The sequence below is a fragment of the Sciurus carolinensis genome, chromosome 12 (genome assembly GCF_902686445.1).
Source record: "Sciurus carolinensis chromosome 12, mSciCar1.2, whole genome shotgun sequence".
NCBI lineage: Eukaryota > Metazoa > Chordata > Mammalia > Rodentia > Sciuridae > Sciurus > Sciurus carolinensis.
The window spans coordinates 83,635,426-83,656,874 of NC_062224.1; the positions used below are offsets into that span (position 1 = coordinate 83,635,426).

General features: G+C 53.2%; 1 protein-coding gene across 1 annotated transcript; it reads left to right on the top strand.

Moving 5' to 3' along the window:
* Positions 1-10,399: 10,399 nt before the first annotated feature.
* On the top strand, positions 10,400-20,430 carry Ren (renin). Its single transcript, XM_047521670.1, has 9 exons — positions 10,400-10,497; positions 13,602-13,752; positions 14,249-14,372; positions 15,004-15,122; positions 16,065-16,261; positions 18,339-18,458; positions 18,825-18,969; positions 19,249-19,347; positions 20,215-20,430. The coding sequence occupies exons 1-9, from the start codon at positions 10,400-10,402 to the stop codon at positions 20,374-20,376; spliced, it is 1,215 nt and encodes a 404-aa protein (XP_047377626.1). The 3' UTR covers positions 20,377-20,430.
* The last annotated feature ends 1,019 nt before the right edge of the window (positions 20,431-21,449 follow it).

Sequence of the window (21,449 nt, forward strand, 5' to 3'; positions counted from 1 at the left end):
GCGGCAGAACAGGGTTGTGTGTTCTCAAGCAGGCTTGTCTGTGCGAGAGGGGTAAACACGAGGAACTGCGTGCATGTTTCCATGCGTGCGCCTGTGTGTCCTTGCGGATAGTGTGGGCCCCTCCAAACACACTTCAAGCCTGTCAGCTCTCACGGCAGCCGAAAGGCCCTGCTTCCTTCCGCAGACAACTAGAAGGGAGCTGGTGGCCAGTCCTGTGCTTCTTGACCCAGATCTGCTACTTCTGAGACTTGGCTTCACAGCTCTTGGCCTCATATCTTGGGTGGCGATCTCTGTGGGACAAATGAGATGTTTGGTTTCATGTGGCTCCAGTCTAACCCTGAACCTGCTCTTCAGGCTGGAGGGAAAGAGAAGAGAAGATTGGGAGCTCCGAAAGGCTGTGTTATTACTTGACCCACAGGTATTCACCTCTGGGTAGGCTCAGAGCCCAAGTGCAGGAACCCAAAGACTTGGAAGCAGAGCTTCACAGAGGCACTCAAATCTGCTTCTTCCTGAGGTCTCTGGACAGGGCCCAAGGGGTGAGAAATCAGGAGGGTGAGGGTGTCCTTTGTCAAGGGAAGCAAAAGGGTCCCTTCCCTGGCTTCACCCCTTTTGGTAAGTCTTCCATAAAGTAGCAGGCTGTTTTCCCACCCTCCTGAAAGAAATATGGAGGACAGAGGTGAGGGATGCAGAGAGATTTCTGCCTTTAGTATCACTCTTAAAACATCCATCCTCACTCTAGCTTCAACACCCCTGGAGGTAGGGAGTAAGATCCCCATCAAATAGAAGGAAGAACTGAGGGTGAGAGAGATTAGGTCCCCATCGCAGAGCTCGAAAGTTACAGATGGATTCCCACATTTTAACTGCAAACTGCAGTCTTCCTCTACGCTGCAGGCTCTTCTTCCCTTTCAAGTATGGCTGGGTGGCAGACCCACCCCCCTGCCCCTTCCTTAAGGGTTTGTCCTGGGTAGCAGTGTGGCAACCAGTGTAACTGTACCCACAGCAGGCCTCCTCCCCTGGAGCCTCAGGCCAGGGGCCAGGCCTCTGGTCTCTAACAGTAACTTCCCCGGGCTCAGACTTGGTATGGAGGGGCAGAGGACATCAGTCCAAAGAGAGCTAGCGGGCCCTTCCTCACTTTCTGCACCTGCTCCCGTTTTCCCTCTTCTTTTTTCAATAAAGAGCCCCCTATTCACCACCTCAGGATTTGATTTCCAGTCATTCCCGAATATCCATCCAAATTCATCTTTACAAATATTCCTTCAACGTGTTACATCACAAGATGGTGAAAGGTACCATTCGCGACACATTTGCGCCTTCTCTCTAATCCCTTAAGAGAGCAAAGCAGCATAGCCCCTCAACAACAAAGAAGGGAGAGGAAACCATAGCAGGAGGACATGAAGCAAGATTTTGAAGATGGAAATTCCACAGAGGGTCTGGCAGAGCCATGGATCCTGTACGGGGCTCCTGAGGGACACTGCCGACCCTCACCCAGGACCATGTCTCTGGACACAGAGGTGTCTGGTAGGACGAAGCCTGAGCTGAAAACCGGGGCACTAGCTGAAAATCTGCACGAGGGGGTCAGGCTTCCTGAGTCCAGCTCAGCCACGGTCTCCCACTACCCCACTGGGAAGAGACCAGAGGCTTCCTTTATGGGAGACTAAGGTGGAGATGTTTTGGGGACATCAAGCATGGTAAGGACCGAGATAGAGAAGAGCTGAAAAGAGGGACTCTGCATGCTTGCATGGTGAACCCCAGCCCCTTCACTCTCTGCTCCAGGAATGCAGGCAGCAGCTGTGTGCCCCTACACAGGAGGTGACAGACAAGACCTGCAGATACAGGAAGGAACCCCAGGAAAATGCCAGCTCAGAGCTGTGTCTTCGGTGGGGTGCTCCAGCCTTTGAGTCTTGCCGGTGCATGAAATTTCCAGGCCCTTCCACCTGCCTCTCTCTTATCCATGAATGGAAAATCAAGGAATCACAGAATATTGTAGAAAAAAGTACAGTTTGGAAGTGGAGATCAAAGCAAAAGAACGCAAGTTAGAGACAATGCAGAAAGCAGATTTATCATTTTCTGTGTGTAGTTAAAAAAAATCATAAAATTCAGCATCTTAATATTTCTTCTTCTTGGTACTGGGAATTAAACTCAGGTGCTCTTAACCACTGAGCCACATCCCCAGCCCCTTTTCATATTTTATTTAGAGACAGAGTCTCAATAAGTTGGTGAGGCTGGCTTTGAACTTACGATCCTCCTGCCTCAGCCTCCCGAGACGCTGGGATTACAGGCGTGTGCCACTGCGCCCGGCCCATCTTAACATTTTTAAGTGTACAGTTCATTAGCGTTAATTATATTCACATGGTTGTGCAATGGATCTCCAGAAACTTTTCATCTCAGAGATAACATTTAAAAAAATTAGTCTGTAATTATTATCCTCTGGGGGAAGATGAGAGAAAATTTTGCATCCATAAAAAAGTAGTGGATGCAATAAAAATAGGAAGAAGCAAATCAGAAAGGATCTTTGCAAGTTAAGAACATGAGAACAATTTTTTTTTAAAGAAATAAAAGAGTTGGAACATAGACTTAAGGAAATCCACAAGGTAGAATCCCCCCCCCCCAAAAAAAGATCAGGAGATAAAATACTAAAAATTTGGGAAAACAAAAGAATGTTGCTACATCCTACTACCATGAGTTCTAAGAAGAGAGAAAAGAAAAAGGAAAGAGTAAAGATGACGAAAGAGTTCATGCAAGACAATGCCTGGAAGGAGGGCATGAATTTTCAGATTGAAGGGGCTCATGGGGCACCCAGGTCATGAATAGGAAAGATCCAGACTTTTCCCAGCTGCTGCCATCCCCAGCCATGCTTCTGCTGGTGACACTCCGCTCACAATGTCCCCCATCCTCCCAAAAGGACCACCACCCTGCACTCAACCCCACCCCACCGAGCTGCTCTCTGCCACTCTTCTTTAGGAAAGGAGCCCTCTAGGTTTTTGGATACCAAATAGACTTCCAGGACCAGTTGGGACAAAGCAGTGTCTTCTGCCTCTAGCTTTCCTGCTTCACGGTGGTGGTGTCCGGCCCCAGCCAGGTGCATCTTATTTCAGGAACCGCCCTTTGCCCAGGTTCTCCCACCAAGCCCCCAGGCCTCCTGCCAAACCTCTCCTCCATCCAGGCCTCTGCAGTTCCCATGACCCGTATAACCTGCCTTTGGTTTCCCCAGGTCACTGCTTGAACGGGCCTCAGGTTAGGATCACCGTGACCCTGTGGCTGAATTCCCGTTCCTCCAAGGTCCCCACAACAAACGGCTAAGGATTCCTGGTTCTCTCCTCCCCACCCCATCCCAACTCCAAGGTTCGCCTGTCTCAGCCCCAATCCCCCCGACCCCAGCTCTGAGTAATCCTTCCGTCCGACCGTCCTCCCACCCGCGGCAGCCCTGGACGGTTATTAAGCCCCACTCTGGGCCTCTCTTTCCCTCCCAAGGCCCCAGCTGCTCATCTCTGCTGAGCTCAGGGCTCCCAACTGATTGAAAAATTCCTCCGAGGGCTCAGCTGGGATCCTCCAGGGATGCGGAGCAAAGCGTGATGTGGGAAGGACAGGTGAAGAAAGATACCAGCATTCTTCTTTCTCCTGCTTCTCCATTTTCTTTTTTAGAAACAGAAGCAGAACAAGCCCAGAGATGTCTAGCTCCCAAAATGGAGCTCACTGAATCCAATTTCTATCTCTCTTTTTTTTTTTTTGCAGGAGTGGAGTGGGGATTTGTACTGGAGATTGAATCCAGCAGCGCTTTACCACTGAGCCACATCCCCAGTCTTTTTTTTTTTTTTTCTTAATTTATTTTGGGACAAGTTCTCACCAAGTTGCTGAAGGCCTTAATAAATTGCTGAGGCTGGTCTCAAACTTGCGATCCTCTTGCCTCAGCCTCCTGAGTCGCTAGAATTACAGACTTGTGCCACTGTGCCCAGCATCAATTTCTAACTCTTACTACCTTCCCCTGGGCAGAGGCCATGGTAAGAGCTTCCCATCAAAGACTGATGGCCAGGGATAAATCCATGCCTTTTTCAAATGGGACATAAATTGGACTTCATGCTACCCAACCCTTCCTCCCTCTGCTCATGACCTTCCGAGGTCACCCCCAGTCTCACTCGCAACACCCCAACTCCCTTGGAGTCATTTATGATGGAGGAGGGTGGGAATTGGGGCCATGGTTAGAGCAAGCCTGGGCTCCACTCATTTCCTAAGATTCGCGACCCCTCTCTGCACTGGCTGCAGAATCTGAAGGAAGATGGGAGGATCTGGCTCAGACTGGATTTATGCTTCCTCTGACTAGTTCTCACGAACTGCTCTGCCCCACTGGCAGAGGGCAGGGGCAATAAAACCATTTCCTCTGCCCCTACTCACTCCAACCCCTGACCTTGACCTCAAGGTGACGCAGCCCGGGCCCAGACATGGCATCCTGGGGAAGACTCTGTGAGAATAACTGGACCCCTGGGCCGAGGGAGCTGGGAGATGACCTGATAAGGGACCTGCACACTTTCCTTTCTGTCCCACAGCACAGGACACCGGAAGGCTGGTGGTCAGAGGAAAGGAGACCCTCCTGGACTATCCCACCCCACCCCAGCGGAAATGGCAGAGGAAGAAGGCGGGTGGCCAGGCAGAGAGGATGCCGGGAATCTTTGGAGCTGGGAGGCCCTCTCCCACCTGGGAAGCCTCGGCGTGACTGTGCAGGGTCCCAGGGCACACACGTGCCGGGCAGCTACTAGACAGTCCTTCCTTAGAAGGGAACTGAAGCCCGGTGCTTCTCCAGCCAAACCTCAAGGGCCTCGGTTCTGCCTCTGTCTGGCTCTGCTTCTCTTAGAAAGTCCCTCGAGGGCTTCAGGTCGCCCCGAGGCTTCTCTCCTCCAGCGCCTTGACTCACTTTCAGTTCTTCCCCTCCCTGCTCACTGCCTTCAGACCATGGGCAGTGCTGCCTGGCCCGGGTGCCCACGTCAGTGGCATCCCAGGACCTTCCGTCCTGCCGGTCCTCTCCCAGGTGCTGCGTGGGGTTGAGCCTGGGAGAAGCAAGCGGACGCTGTTGCCGTGGGCCCCTGGCCTTCCTAGACATGGATCCCTGCCTGTCTGCTCCCTGCAGCTCCAGCTCGGGCTCAGCCTCTGCGTGGTGGGCAGTTACTGTTTCTCACATGTCTCTCCTGCCGAGGTCACTCACACCTTCAGTGGCAGCTGTGTGCACTGCTGGTCTCAGGCTCGCGTGGTAAGTGCGCTGATACCAGCAGGAAGGAGGGGATGTTATGGTGTGAGTCTCTCGGGTCAGCTTCTCTCCCTCGGCCCGGCCCCAGCGCAGCACCCCTCTCTTTTGAATCTCTTTGGCTCTTCCGGGCGCCCCTGATGCTCCTGGCCACTCAGAGAGGGTTTCAAGGTAAAGCCATCAGCTGGTCCTTCCATAAGCTCTCTGAAGCCTCAGCCTCCCCATCTGAGGAGTGGGCATGAGCCCAACCCACTTCATGGGGCTGCCAAGGGGCCAAAGGACAAGGATATTCAAAGCACACACACCTCGTCGGTGCTCAATAAAGGTGGCTGGTGGGACTGGTGTTCTGAGCATCCCCAGGGCTGACCCCAGCTCCCCAAGGCCCTTCCCTGCTTATTTGTTCTCTCCTTGCCCCTGTTCCCTGTCCTCTAGGGTTTGGGAGAGGAGAGGAAGAGGGAAGGAAGGTGAGTAGTCGGTCACCCTCCTCACCGGCCATGACAGGTCACAACCGTGATGGAAAGATGGCCTCAATGGCCTCAGTCTTTTTCTTTCTTTCTTTTATTTATTTATTTTTTTTGACAGCATTTCTCTTAAGCCACTCACCCGAGATTCATGACAGACTCTCCACCAGCAGGGACCCGTGAGAGTCAGGGTCAGGCACACACATCCTGGATGCTGGCATCCATGAGGACACAGGATATGCAAGGAGATGCAAGTCCCCACCCTGCCAGTGGCTGTGAATTGGGCCACTCTGCCTGCCCTCCTGGGTACTGGTTTCCTCCTGCTGCTGGGTGCCCATCCGCCTGCTTGCCAGGCTGACGTGGACACGGGGAGGCGACCCTCCAGGGAAAGCTGTTTGGCCTGGACCCTGCGCGCCCACGCCCTGGGTCAGTCCTGGATTTGGAGGCCCTGCCCCGTCATTCGCCAACGACTCTGGCTCCTGATTTACGGACTTCCTCCCCATGGTGCGCTCTGCCATCCCCCCAGGTGACGTCACCAACGACGTAGAGAGTGACCCAGCTCTACCCCAGCCTCTCAGCTCCTCGGGAGCCCCACTCCCCAGGCCCCACCCCTCCTCACCGCCAGCTTTCTGCTTCAGCTCTTGTCACTACCTGCCCTTTGTCTCTCCTGCCATGGCCCTTTGCTTCCTTCCAGTTCAGCCTTCTATCCTGGATCCACCTTGTACCCACTCTATCCATGACCTTTTCACTCAGACCCTACACCCCTCTGTCCCTCATCTCTGATCACCCCAGCCTTGGGGGAAGCCAGCCTTGCCCTTTCTCTGTGTCTGTTCCAGGCAGTCGAGCTCTGTGGTGATGGCCTGGCAGTCGGAACAGGGCAGACTGGCTTCCTGTGAAGTCCTGGTCTCCAGCGGCTAAATGCCTTCATCCCCTGCAGAGTCCCCTTGGTTTCCAAGGCCAGCTTTCCCACTTTCCATAAGAACTTCAAACCCTCTCCATTCTCCTCAAGCCTCCAAACCCACTCCTACCCCCGGCTCTCAGTCCAAGTCTTTGTTTCCTGCTTGTCAGAGAGGCTACCAGCCACGGGCAGGAAGTCCCTCAGCTCCCAAATAAACTTCCGTTCTGGTGGAGGGGCTGCCTCCACCAGCTCCCACCCGGCTACCACCAGGCAGCAATCTCCCTGTGTAGATCGGTCCTTCCTCCCCACGGAGTCCCTCCTGTGCCTTTAAATATATGAGCCTCCCTCCCATCATGAGAGAGAGAAGCCCCTCATTTGGTCCAGTCCCCCACTAGCTGTCACTCCCTTTTCCTTCCTTACAGCCCAACTTCTCCAAATAGCTGTCTTGGCGGGGCGCGGTGATGCACACCTGTAATCCTAGTGGCTCCGGAGGCTGAGGCAGGGGGTTCGAAAGTTCAAAGCCAGACTCAGCCATTTAGCGAGGCCCTAAGCAACTTAGCAAGGCCCTGTCTCTCAATAAAATATAAAACGGGCTGGGGATGTGGCTCAGTGGTTAAGCACCCCTGAGTTCAATCTCTGGTACCAAAAAAAAAAAAAAAATTAAAATTACTGTCTTGTTCTGATTGCCTCTATTTCTGTTCTTGTATCTTAGTCTTTTGGGGCTAATCCTTATAAACAATGGGGATTTCTTTCTGGTGGCTGAGGATTCCAAGCCCAAGAGACCAGCTGAGATGTCTACTGAGGGTTCTCCTCCTGGTTCATAGATGGTACTTTCTATTGCATCCTCATATGGTGGAAGGGCCAGAGCTCCCTGGACCTCTTTTATAAGGGCACTAATCCCATGACCCTCAAGGCCTAGTCACCTCCCTAAGGGCCCCACCCCAATACCATCACATTGGGTAGTTGGGATTTCCGTGTATGAATTGGGGAGACACAGACATTCACGCCATGACACTTCCCATCATTCCTCAACCAGCCCTGTCCAGATTCCCACCCCTCTGAGTCACCAAAACAGCCCCCGCCAGCAGCACCCATAGCCTGAACATTTAGATTTTAACCAGAGTGTCACCTGACCTCCAGCAGCACCCACCATTGCCCATGATCTCTCCTGGACCACTCTCCTCCTGTGGCTTTGGGACACCTGCAGCTTTTATCCTTCCACTCTGGCCACTCCTCTGTGGTCTCCTCTGCAGACTCTTCCTCCATGCTGGTCCTTGGAATCCTGGGTCTTCTTCCTGTCTGACAGCACTCGTACCTGGGGCGTTAGTCCAAGGGTAGGTAACGCATCAGTCTTTCAGCCAGGTCTACATATGCACCCACCCCTGGGATGTCTCAAAGGAACCCACACTCAACAGATCCTCAAACTCATGGTCTCCCTGACACTTCCAGGGTGCCTCCCAAAGCTCTCTCCCTCCCTAAGTCCAATGCATCATCAAGTCCTGCAGATTTTATTCCAAATCTATCCAATCGCCCCCATCTCCACCCAGCCACTTACTCTAGTCCAAACGGTTCTGGTGCCATGCTCTGTGCTATGACCGGTACATGCCTCACCATTCTGGATTCATCCCAGGTCCTGGCTGGTCCAGGCAACCAGAGCATCTGTATAAAACACATTATCGCCACCAGTGCCTTCCTAGGCCATCAAAAGCCTCCCGTTGCTCTTAGGGTGAACATCCAGCTTCTTAACATGGTGCTCAAGAACCTGTATGGCTTGAAACTCAAATCACCTATGTAACAGGTTCTGGGTCATCCTGCCTAAAGTAGTCTATGTCATTTATTGCCAGTCTGATTTTGGACAAGTTATTTTCTGAACCCTCTTGTATCTCAGTGTACTCATCTATAAAATGGGAGAATAGTGATACTACTTCATATGGTCTTGTGAGAATTAAATGCATTCAACACTTAGGCCAATGCCTGGTATGCAATAAGCATTCAGGAAGTACCAGCTTTTAGTAATTCCTGCCTCCTGTCTCATGTCTCTTCCCCATTCCATCTCCCTGTTCTAGGAAGCATTAGCTTTTGGGGAGCTTTATTCTTACCAGGCTCCCTCTTGCCACAGGGCCTTTGCACATGTTCCCATTGAGACTTTTTCCCCTCCCTCTTCAGTTATTCACTGCCTGTGCGCCATCAGTCTGTCACTGGCACTATTATACTGTCTATCTATCTTGGTGCTGGGGATTGACTACCATTTATTTTGTGTCATGATAGCACTGTCTCCTGCAAGACTGTAGGTTCTGTAAGTGCAGAAACTGTCTATTTTTGTCACCTTTGTAACTCCAGCATCTAACATCAGGCTCAATGAATATTTGCTAATGAATGAAAAAGGATTGAAAGTGCACTCGAGGCCTATAGAGCTGCTTAATCGATGTTCATTCAATCTGACAAGTGTTCCCTCCTCTGGGGGATTCTCAAAAAGTCTTCCCTGTCCCCAAATATTCCCCCACTGCCAATCAAGGTTGAAAATTTACCACCAGGGCCCATCATTTGGGAGACTGTTATCTCTGAGCAACAGAAATTAGTTCCTTGCCTCTTCTCTGCCCACAGATGGTGTAAAGAACGGTGCGCGGAAGGCCCAGGGTTTGGAATGCTAGAGTTCTCAGGGTCAGATCCCACCCTCAGGCCCAGCAGCCATCCACGGCATGGCTCATGCATGGAAACAGAAGCCCAGAGAGAGGAGGGAGGGACCCGAGGTCACACAGCAAGCTCATAACAGATCGAAGTCTAGAACCCAGGTCCCCGAGAACTAGCTCAGGGCTCTTTGCTGCCCATCGCAATTCACCTGTTTAAGGAATATTAAGCTCCACTATAGGCAAGAGGGAGAGGACACAGATGTAAAAGAAAGAAAAAATAAAAATGGCTACAAGGCAGTGGGGATTTTGCTCCCAGAAAAGAGCCCCTTGCCCGCCGTGGAAGCCACAGCAGAAAGCGTCCGCTCCAAGTGGAGTCAGGGTCTGCTTCACCGAAGAGGTGGCCATATTTGAAATGGGCCCTGAGAAATGAGAAGCCAGGAGAGGACGCGTCGGGTGAGTCGACAGCACTCATCCTGGGAGTAGGGGCAGGAGTGTTTGTGGACTTCTGAGACTGCTTGTGAAGCTACAGGACAAAGGAAGGAGGCCGAGAGATGGGCCGAAAGGAAGCCAGGGCCCAGCCGAAGGAGGAGGAGGCGCTGGAAGGCCAGAGGCCCCACTCTCTCTGCAGAAGCCTGCTCAGACCTCCCTCCACCACTAGGTCCCCGGAGGACGGGCAGCGACCCGCAATCCCAGCTCCCTGCTGCGGTGGGAGGCCAGGCTTTGCTTCTTCCACGAAGACCAAGCCAGCAAGGTTCGCTGGTGTTCCAGGCGGGACCCTGGGACGTAGCCTGGGAGGAGCCGGGGACAAGGCCAAGGTTAACACATAGGATGTCTCCCGGGTCCGGCAGGGGCCTTGTCCCTGAGTAATGCCGCTCCGCATCAGCCTTGTCCACTCTGGGGGTCTCAGGGCCACGTCAGACAGAGGGCTGCTGGCGTCACTGGGACGGAGCTGCTTTCCCACAGCCCCTCTGCTCTGCCTCTGAAACCTGGTCACCCTTCACCCACCTAGCCTGGTCTCCCGGGCAGGATTTATCACTGCTGCCCTGCCGTCTGCCCCAGGGTAATAAATCAGAGCGGAGCAGAATCACGACCATTCGAGGGCACAGTGTATAAAAGAAGGACTCAGGAGCCACAGGCTTCAGTGGATCCCAGGGAGAGCCCAAGACTGAGCAGAAGCATGGACGGGTGGAGCAGAATGCCCCGCTGGGGACTCTTGCTGGTGCTCTGCGGCTCCTGCACCTTCGGTCTCCCCACGGACACCTCCGCCTTCAGACGGTAACCTGGGCAGAGAAGGGGTGGCAGGGGCACAGGGGTCCCTACCTTCCTAACGCACCCAGCTTTCAGATACATGAGGTCATCCAGTCCTCATGACCAGCAAGTCAGGGAGGTAGGGTACTGTCCAGAGAGGTCAAGTGACTTTCCCAAAGTCACACAGTGAATAAATAAGTGGTACTACTCAAAGCCTGTCTTTTAATGTCTTCCTAGAACTTTTGATTCCTACCCAGAGCTCCCTGCTAGGCACTGTGGGGAACTCAGAGATGATTGAGACATGCCCTGCCCCCAAGGAGTTCGCAGTCTAATTGTTAGGAAGTGCGTGGGTAGTTAAGTCTACCAGGGAAGCAGTGTATGGAGTAGTTAGAGCAAGTCTTATAGAGTTGTTTTGGTTTCAATTCTGGTCCACTGAAAGAAGAAGTTAACTCTGAACCCGTGGGCAAGCTAACCTCTCCAAGCCTCAGCATACTGTTTTTTAAAACAAAGATGATAACAGAACCTACTTCCCAGGGCTGCTTTGAAGATTTAATGAGGTAAAGCATGTAAGGCCATGAGCATCACGCTGGGTACGCGGCGGGAAGCCAGATGCTGTGTGTACCACGGCGTGGATCATCGCGAACGTTAAGAGGAAGGCTTACGGCAGCCCCGCGCATGCAGAGCAAGCCCTAGCATCCCCCGGTGCCAGGCCCTGAGAGAACACACGAGCCCCCGAGACTGGAGAAGGGGAGCAGGCAGAGCCAGAGGCCTCACGGAGACCCGGCGGCTGGGGCCTACAGGAGTCCCGCGGGCGGGCGGGCAGGCCTTCACAGCAGCAAGGGCTGCTCAGTATTTCACAGGAGATTTTCAGGAGTCTCATCCCAAACTATCTCCCGACAAGTCCCCATTTCCATTTTACAGACAAGGACTCTGAGGCTCAGGGAGGTCACCTGGAAGAGACTGAGCACACACTCAGTCTTTGTTTCTAAAGACTCTGATGCTCCAAGGCTCTCAGCTGCTGGGTTGGGGTGTGGGGTAAGAGGATGGGTGTTTCCCAGCAGCCCCACCCCAGGATGCAGGTAGAGAGAAGTAAAAACATGGAAGAAGAGGAAGGGAATCAGGCAAGGTGTGGAGAGGGAGCCAGTTCTGGAGATAGCCTCCTGCCCCATGGAGAGCACCGGGCAAGGCTCTGAGTTAGTGGCTACTGTTAGGCCCATTTTTATAGAGATGCTAATGGAGACTCAGAAGAGGCCCAGGGAGGTTAAATAATGCTCAGAATCACACAGCTAGCAAGGGGATCCAAGTATGTTCCCCGCAACCACGAAGTCCTCGCTGCCATGCAGTACCACCCTGTAGGCCACGCAGGAGCACCCAGGGGGAAATGGAGTCTGAGCCAAGGTAAGGGACACCTGTGTGGGCTGGAGTCCTTAGGGCAAGCTGTAGGTGGGGATGCATGCTGGGCCTCGAAGGATTACGGAAACTGGGCTGGGGGCTGGGGAGAAGGAAGGGATTTTCTGAAAGAGAAATGGCAACAAAGTAAAGGTCCAAAGTGGAGACTCTGCAGCTAACAAGGGAAATGTACCTTCTTTAGAGTCAAACCTCCATTTCCCTATCTGTAAAATGGGACCAATAAAAGCACCCACCACCTGGGATGGTTAAGAAGCAAATAAAACCAAAGTGTAGCTGGTGTGGTGGTGCATACTTGTAATCCCAGCACCCCGAGGCAGGAGGATCACAAGTTCAAAGCCAGCCTCAGCAACAGCAAGGCGCTAAGCAACTCAGTGAGACCCTGTCTCTAAATAAAATACAAAATAGGGCTGGGGATTTGGCTCAGTGATCGAGTGCCCCTGAGTTCAATCCCTGATACCCACCCCCCAAAAAAATCAAAGTTGTGAAAATACTTTGTGAGCAGTCAACTGTGATAGGCATATAAACTCATGTCTACTATAATGTGACGCAGATAGGTATGAAAGTCGCGTTCAGGTTCATGGGCAAATTGAGGGGAGGGTCAGTAGAGGGCTGGGAGTGTGGGAAGGGATGGAGAGCCCAGCCCAGGAGGACTCTCGGCTGAGAAGAAAGAGTGTATCTCCACCTGTCTGGGAAAGTCCACTGCAAAGTTAAGTTGGGCTTCCATCCTGGGACCTCCTGGCCACCAGCTAGAGACATCTTCCTCCCTGTATGTGGGAGCCCAGGGGACGCTGTATGAGAAAGGGCCAGACACAAGCTTGGAATCCCTGCTCCACCATTTGGAAGCCTCCACCACCCCTGTGAACCTTCCCCCATCTGTCAAACAGCATGACCAGTCTGTCAATTAGGTTTGCTTGGGTTTTTGTGCTATAGCTGGCATTGCCCCAGGCAATTCAGTATGCTGTGAGTTCCTAGGTCTCTCTTTAGTTTCTCCTGCCAAAGGAGACTCCAGGATCCCTGGGGACAGGCGTGACTCTAGGGTCTGGAACTTAGGCCCAAGACACATCTTGCCAAGGGCAAGGGGCACTGCCAGTCTGGAGATACTGGCTGATCCCTGCCCAGCCCAGTTAAATGGATCCACTCCATCACAGCCCTGGCTTCAACACCTGTCCCCAGGGGTCCTGCAGTCCCCTCCCCACTCCCCATCCCCCTATCTCCCCACCCTGACCCTGCAGTCTGCTGTGTGCATCTGCTGCCACCTACAGGCCTCACGTGGCACTGCATCTCCTGGTGGGGCAGGGCGAGGTGTGGCCCCTAGCCTTGATCTGCTGGAGCGGGTGTCAGTGTGTTTCCTATCTATTTTCTCCACCTGCTGGAACTGCTTAAAGACTGTTATGATCTTTACATCTCATCCAGCACAGTGAGGCACAGAGTAGGTGTTCAACACATGATGGATAGATGGACAGTTGGATGGATGGAGGAAAAACAGCCTTGACTAATAAAACTCAGACATTGGGAGGAAGCTAGTTGAAGGTGGTTTAATACCACTTCGGATGATTCAGAGCCCTGAACATTCTCCTTCAGAAGCCCTGGGGCACAAAAGTGCATTTTAGGCGCTTGGGCTAAGGTTAGCAAAGATGTATTAAAAGCAGGTACCCAGGACTCTACCATTGTTGTGGGGGAGTACAGGGCTCTTCTATTCTTCTTCTTCCCCTCTGGGTCAGGATCTTCCTCAAGAAAATGCCCTCAGTTCGGGACAACCTGAAGGAGCGAGGCGTGGATATGGCCAGGCTCAGTGCTGAGTGGGGCCAGTTCACCAGGAGGCTCTCTGCCGGCAACAGCACCTTGCCCGTGGTGCTCACCAACTACCTGGACGTGAGTGCCTGGCTGCCTGTCTTCTTTCTCTCTCGGACTTGGGCATCCCTGGTGGTTCCTCCCAGGCTCTGATAGAGAACCATGGAGCACCTGACAAAACTCCCATTTTATGACTGGAAAGCCTGAGGCACAGAGGGCAGGAAAGTACCTGGGGGCAACATGGGGTGGGAATCAGCCCAGGTCTCAAGTCAGGCAACGCTGGCAGGTGGGAGGGATGTGCAGCTGGGGTCCTCTCAGCCTGTCTGCGCACAGCCTGATGGCTCCCGCCCTGGTGGCTCCTCAGGGTCGGATCCATTTTCACTGTTCTTATTATGCTTTCTTCTACATCCTGGGATGCCAAAGGACAGTGCTAAGCGCCCCCACCTCCAAGTCCCTGTAGGACGATAGAAACCCAGAGAGGTTGTAGGATCTGCCTAATCTCCCCTCTGAAAGCCAAGTGTGGAACCAGGCAAGACCCTGAGCCCCTCCAGCACCCTCTTTTCTGTTACCCCCACAGACCCAATACTATGGTGAGATCGGCATCGGCACACCGCCACAGACCTTCAAAGTCATCTTTGACACGGGTTCGGCCAACCTCTGGGTACCCTCCACCAAGTGCAGCCCCCTCTACACTGCCTGTGGTGAGACACAGGCCCCATGGCACTTGCCCCAAACCTCCTGCCCTGCCACCCTCAGGCAGTCCTACCCCCCCCAGCTAAGTCCATCCACCTACCAATCAGCTCCTTCCTCTCTGCCTGTGTGCCTAATTGACACTGAGAGGAGAGAAGGTGTCTCCCACTTTCCTGATATGACCACTGAGGTAAAATAGCCAGCTCCAGAAGCCAGAAGGCCATTCTCCAGTCTCCCTGAGATTGAGACGGGACCAAGTTCCCTCCCTCCCCACCTTCCTTCCTTTCTTCTCACCTGGGTGTGGATGCATGTGCATCTGTGGGTGTTGGGGATTGAATCCAGGGCCTCACCATGCTAGGCGATAGAACCAAATTCTATCCTCTAACCAAATTACCTACTCCATGCCCAGAATTTCTCTAGCATTATCAGTGGGGCAATTACTTTAAAATGCTTCATTTGAGACAAGGCCCAAGAAACTGCCCTTGATGCATGAAGCACATGTTCCAAGGCCCAACTTCAGGGCCACCCCCATCCCTGCACCTAAGTCCTCAGCCACAAGAGCTGTGCCCACAAACCACCCTGCCTCCGAGCCCTCTGCCTGGGCTGTTCTTGTGCAGGCCTGAGTCTATGTCCCTCTGCCAGAGATTCACAGCCTCTACGACGCCTCAGAATCCTCCAGCTACATGGAGAATGGAACAGAATTCACCATCCACTATGGATCAGGGAAGGTCAAAGGTTTCCTGAGCCAGGACATAGTGACTGTGAGTGGGACAGCCCCTGGTCATCTGACCATCTACCCTCCTGTCCACAGGTCCCTGCTGCCCCTCTAGGGTCTATACTGGGGGCAGATACATTTAGCCCACCTTGGAGCCTGGGGAGCTGAGGATTCCTCCCTCCACCCCCCCAAGCTTCCAGCTGGAGCTACAAGGAAGCACAAACAGTGGTGGAGAAACCCAGGCTCCTGGCTACTCTTGGGTGATTGATGGGGGTATTTGCATCTAATTTGTATGTAGGGCTTGTCCTGAGCTCCAAAGCCTCCAGCTAAGGAACCTGCCTAAGGTCACCAGCTCTGACTGGACTCTGAACCAGACCCCGGACTGAAAACCAGGATATTGTTGACATTGGGGTCAGGCTTAATTCTAGGTCCACCACAGCTGCCTTTTGGAATTTAGTGGAAGGGCCTGGTTTCCTTTTACATTGGGCTGGTGTCTGACCCCTTCCCATTCTGGAGTTTCTGAGCCCCTAACTGTGTCAGTGTTAGGGAACGGGTACCCATGGAGTCTGAGAGTAAACCTGTGAGCCCCTACCTCCTCTTCTTGTCTGTGAAATTGGGGTGAAAGAGCAGGAAGAGGGGACTTTACTGTGCTGAAGAAATCCTTAGCCTGCAATGGCAGTGGGGACTGAGACCCAGCCCTGCCCACCTGAAAGCAGGCCAAGGGGAGGGGTCATGGTGCTCTTGGCCTCTCTTCTATTGCTGACCGGAAGGACCACTTCGCAGCCCCTGCCCTAGCAGCCACAGGCCACCTGAGCTCTCTCTGGACCCCATAGCCATGTTTGTTGAGGAAGAGGCTGTGGGGGCAGCGTTGATGAAAGAGTCTTACCTCAAATGTGTACCCTAGAGAAGGTGTCCCTGGGGCTCCCAGCGTGGAAGTTCAGCTGGGGTGGGCAGTGGGCTTGGTCTCCTCTGGTTCTTCTTCCCACAGGTGGGAGGAATCACAGTGACACAGACATTTGGAGAGGTCACGGAGCTGCCCCTGATACCCTTCATGCTGGCCAAGTTCGATGGGGTTCTGGGCATGGGCTTCCCTGCGCAGGCTGTTGGAGGAGTCACCCCTGTCTTTGACCACATCCTCTCCCAGAGGGTTCTGAAAGAAGATGTCTTCTCTGTCTACTATAGCAGGTGGGCCCACGACTCCAGGACCAAGGTCCGGGGAGGAAGGAGCAGAGGAGCTGGGGACTAGGAGAGTCTGGGCCAGGGGTTTTGTGTTGGGATGAGGTGGTCAATCAGTACCCAGAGCTGCAATAGCCAGTGTGGAAGCCACTGAAATAAAAATTAAAATTAAATAAACAGAAGCATTAAGTTCCTTAGTCACATTAGCCACCTTTCCAGTGCTCAGCAGCCATGGTGGATAGTGACTACCATATTGGATAGTGCAGTGTAGAACAGTTCCACTGTGGCAGAATGTTCTAATGAATAGTGCTGCCCTGGAACAAGAGATTAAGGGGCAGATGCTTCCTCTGAGGACTATGGCTCTTCCCACACAGACAGCCAACTTCAATCCTTTATCAGCTTCTGCATTTATTTGCTCACGCATTGATCCGATCAATGCTGTTACCACACACTGTGGTGGGCTCAGCCAGGACAGTGAACATGGCAGAAGAGCTTGCAGTCTAGCAGGGAAGAAGAAAGGTCACAAAGTGATGAGCACCCCAGGGCGTGCTGCTGAAAACCACAGTGCTTCTCAATTCTAGGCTGAGCTGTCATGCAATTCAGCCTTGAGAAACTGCTCAGCTCCCGGGCAGGGCTTGCTTTGCTGCAAGCTGCTGGGTTTAGAAAGATGGTCTGAGCTGGAGACAGGAAGGTCTTATGCGTAAGAACATGAGTCAAGTGGTCCTGAGGATGGAAGGGAGGGACAGAGTCCAGAGCAATCTCAGTAAGAGGAGTCTCTGGTTGGTAACAGAAAGAGAGGTACAGAGAAAAGGCCACCGACTGGGGACTCTGCAGTCAGGGGCAGTCTTGGGAAGAGCCTTTTTAGAGGAAGTGGGGGCAAGACCTGAAGGCAAGCAGTTAAGGAAGGGGAGGTCACAGAACGGAGGCTGCCCTGGGAAATTCAGCAAGGAAGCGGGTGTGGGGTGAGATCCGGAGAGAAGCGGGGACAGGGAGGTGGGTGTTTTTAAATGCTAGAGGATCCTCCAGCAATGCTTGTGGGTGGAGGAAGAAGCCAATGGAAAGCAAGAGATTGAAAATGTGAAGAGGAGATAAATGTGGGCACAGAAGCCAGGGCTGTGGAAGGGACCAGGGCCCGGCGGACAGGGAGAAGGCGGACTGCTGAGCAGAGGGCCTTTTTCCTTACCTTGGGCTGGGAGGAAGTGGACATGCAGAGAAGCGGCTTGTTAGGCCAGGGCAGCGGGGAACTTGCCACCACTGCATGCACACATTTACAGAATGTGGAAAAACACAAGTTATCGACATTCGCACCAAAGACAAGGTGCACAGGTGTGCAGATTCTAGAAAAGCTCATCATGTACACATGCACACTCTGGAAACCAGCCGGAGGCGTTGCACAGCACGGAGGAGAGGGAGGCCAGGGGAGGCAGCTCCCCACCGGGCTCCAGGAGCCTGGCTTCTGTCCTCACTTATCGACTCAAGGCCCAGGTGACTTTAGGCAAGTGACTTCATCTGTTGGGGTGACTCCATTGCCTGAAGGGTCAGGAGAGCAAGCCTCATCCCCACCTTGCCAAACTGTAGGACTGGTGAGGCTCCCCTGAAACGAAGCTTCCTCTGTGTGTATCCCCCTTCCCTCCCTGCAGAAATCCCACATAAGGAGGTGAACCCCCCACATGACCCTGTACTCCTTGAGCACCTGACCCAGAATCACATATGTCCCCGCACCCAAAGTTCTCCTCAGCAAACCCCACCAGAGGCCAGGTCTCTGCCCTTCCATCCCATCCCCACGCCCCTGCCCACCCTCCCCGCTGGCCTCCACAGAGCCCACCCATGCACCTACTCCACCTAAGGGAAGGGGTTGGGTCTACTCACTGTCCTTGAACCTATGACTTCTCTGGGGATTTTTTTGGGGGTGCAGCTGGACCACCCTTGAAAAACCTCTGGTTGGGCTTGGGGAGGGGCAGGAAGGAGAGAAGCATCACATTCTTCAGGCTTCCTAGTGACGAGAATGGCCGTCGGGCCCTCCTTCTTCCCTTACCCAACTCTCCCTGCGCGCTGAATCTCTGAGAGCTGCTGATCTCTCCTCTAGGGATTCCCTCCTGCTAGGGGGAGAGCTCGTGCTGGGGGGCAGTGATCCCCAGCATTACCAAGGGAATTTCCACTACGTGAGCATCAGCAAGACTGGCTCCTGGCAGATCACGATGAAGGGGTCAGGAACCTTTCCCTTCCCCGCTCTCCAAAATGGTGCTGCTTCTGGGGTTGGGCTGGGTGGGGACAGGGCCTCTCTAAAGAAGGCATGGCCACCAACTGCTCTCTGCCTGCTTTGTCCAGGATGAAGGACAGACTTGAGAAGCGGGTGGGGGAGGGGGCTGAGGCATGGGACTGAGAAGTCACTCGCCACGTGCTGAGAAGGGGGGCACCTTTCCTCATCTGCTCACGGCCTTCCCCCTCCCCCTCCCCCAGTGCATCACTGGACCACCAGCATGGCTTCTTGTCACATCCTCACTCAAAAAAGATAAGTGGCCTGGGGGTGCCCTGCAGCCTTCTGCTTGTCTGACTGTGGCCTCCCCTGCAGGGTGTCTGTGGGGTCTGCCACCCTGCTGTGTGAGGAGGGCTGCATGGCAGTGGTGGACACTGGCGCATCCTACATCTCAGGTCCCACCAGCTCCCTGAGGCTGGTTATGGAGGCCCTCGGGGCCAAGGAGCAGAGCACAGACGAAGTAAGAAGCCAAGGGTGGGGTCCCGGGTGGGGAACACCCCCCAGACCAAGTCCCCAAATCACCCCAGGCAGCATTAGGTCCCAAATGAGGCCATTTCAGGCCTCCTCCTTGTCACCTCTCACATTCTCCACACGTGTGACAAGTCCCTCCTGGAGGCAGGGCAGGCATCATACCCAATCCTCTCCAGCAGAGAAACCAAGTCAGGAGCGCGGGGCTCTTGATTTGCTGAGAGTTCCCACACTCAAAAGGGCTCTCTTTACCCCTCCCTTTCTTCTCCAGTACGTGGTGAACTGTAACCAGGTGCCCACCCTCCCGGACATCTCCTTTCACCTGGGAGGCAGGGCCTACACGCTCACCAGGGCTGACTACGTGTTACAGGTGAGGCACAGGGAGGAAGGGTGGGCTGGGGCCCTCGAAGGGGGCAAGTCACAAGGCACAGATTACGCGTTAGATCAGTGGGTCCCCAAACGGGCTGCTCATGTCACCTGCAGAGCCTTTAAAAATCCCAGTATGCAGGCCCCACCCCACACCTGTGAAGTCAGAACCTCTAGGAGTGGCACCTGGGCACCCAGGGGGTTCCAGGTGCATCACATTTATGATCACTGTGTTGGATTTGTCCCTCTAGCTACATTCACTTTCTCATTAAATGTTTCTGATAATCATATGTATGTATGTATGTATGTATATACACGCCTACATACATATAAGCTATATAATATATTCATATATGTGTGTGTGTATATATATATATATACACATACATATTTATTTATTTATTTATTTATTTTTTTGGTACCAGGAATTGAACTCAGGGGCACTTAACCACTGAGCCACATCCCCATATCTTTTTATATTTTTTTATTCAGAGATAGTCTTGCTAATTTGCTGAGGTTGGCTTTGAACTTGCAATCCTCCTGCCTCAGCCTCCTGAGCTGCTGGGATTACAGGCATGTGCCACCACACCCAGCTTTTTATGCTTAGAGAAATCACTTATCTAGGGTCAGAAGCTAAAGCCAGACTGTGAGCACTTGAAGGCAGCTCAGTACCAGATGGACTGCTTGCCTGGATCTAGCACAGCGCCCAGGTGCAATCCATGCAGAGTTAAGAAGGCCAAGATGTGATGAAGGCCCAGGGTGAATGGGGGAGAGAAGGTAGAATGTTGGGGAGATGGCTGCTGGGCTCATGCAAGGTGAAGGGAGGATGGTATGTGCTGGGCAGTGCAGCAACCCTCCTGCTTCCTGCCAGGACCCCTACAATAATGATGACCTGTGTACATTGGCCCTCCATGGTCTGGACATCCCACCGCCCACTGGGCCCATCTGGGTCTTGGGTGCCAGCTTCATCAGAAAGTTCTACACAGAGTTTGATCGGCATAATAATCGTATTGGCTTTGCATTGGCCCGCTGAGTCCTCCACTACCAAGGGAAACCCTGCCTTCAGCCTGAGTCCCTCTGCCTTGGCCTGTACCCTCATGTGGGGACACTGAATGTGAAGCTCCTGCTGAATACTTGCCCTGCCCCCTGCACCAGCCCTTCCCTGCTGAGGACAAACACAATAAAGACTTCATGTTCACAATCCACTGCAGCTGGATTCACTTACGTTTGGAACACAGGGAGGGGAAGTTGCATGGTCCTGTGTGAATAGGAATGTGACGAAGACCAACAAACTCCAATTCACCCCCTTGCACAGGTCCCTGCATGCAGAGGTGATGCCATCTGTTAGTTGTCAACAGGGCTCTGGTGGAGTTTGTTTATACAACCTTGGGTGGAAAGATTGCGGAGAGTCAACCCTGGGCCCTTCCAGTTCCTCAGGGACCAAGGCTAATGTTGCAGCGGTAGCTGTGGGTCAGAAAGATGCCCCTAGAGCACAGGAGCCTCTCCGAGCCCAGACTCTGTGCTCTACCTCTCACACACTGCAAAACTCCTTTCACCCTGCCCCTGCCCCATGTGGCCATTTACACAGGCAGTCTAAAGCACCACCCCCTAACAATGTAGACCAGCAGAGACCCAACCAATACTCCCTCTCCATACAGGGGAAACAGGCACAGAGAATGTAAACCATTTGCCCAAGATCACTCTGTAAAGAGTCAGGTGGTGAAGAATCGAGCCTAGAACCCAGCTTGTCAGACTCAGGTCCTGGGGGTTTTTCACCTGATACACACAGCTGGAACTGTTGCCGGTCCGCAGCTCACATGTAGGCACTCAGAAATTTACACTGCTGTCTTCCATCTCGTGGACTTGGGACTCCTCAGGCTAAAGTCTCTTCTCCCACTGTTACCCCCATGGACTGTCCAGGGCGAGTAGCTTGGTAAATGAGAAAACAGCAGCCACCTGAAGTCACTAAAGCTGTCCCTTAACTGTAGCTGCTCAACCCCCTTTTGACTGAAAAACATGAGTCTTTGAGAGTTCCAATCAGGTCCTTGGAATTCAGCCTCCTGTGACTAGATGGGACAGCTCTAACTTCTCGTTGCAAAAGGAAAA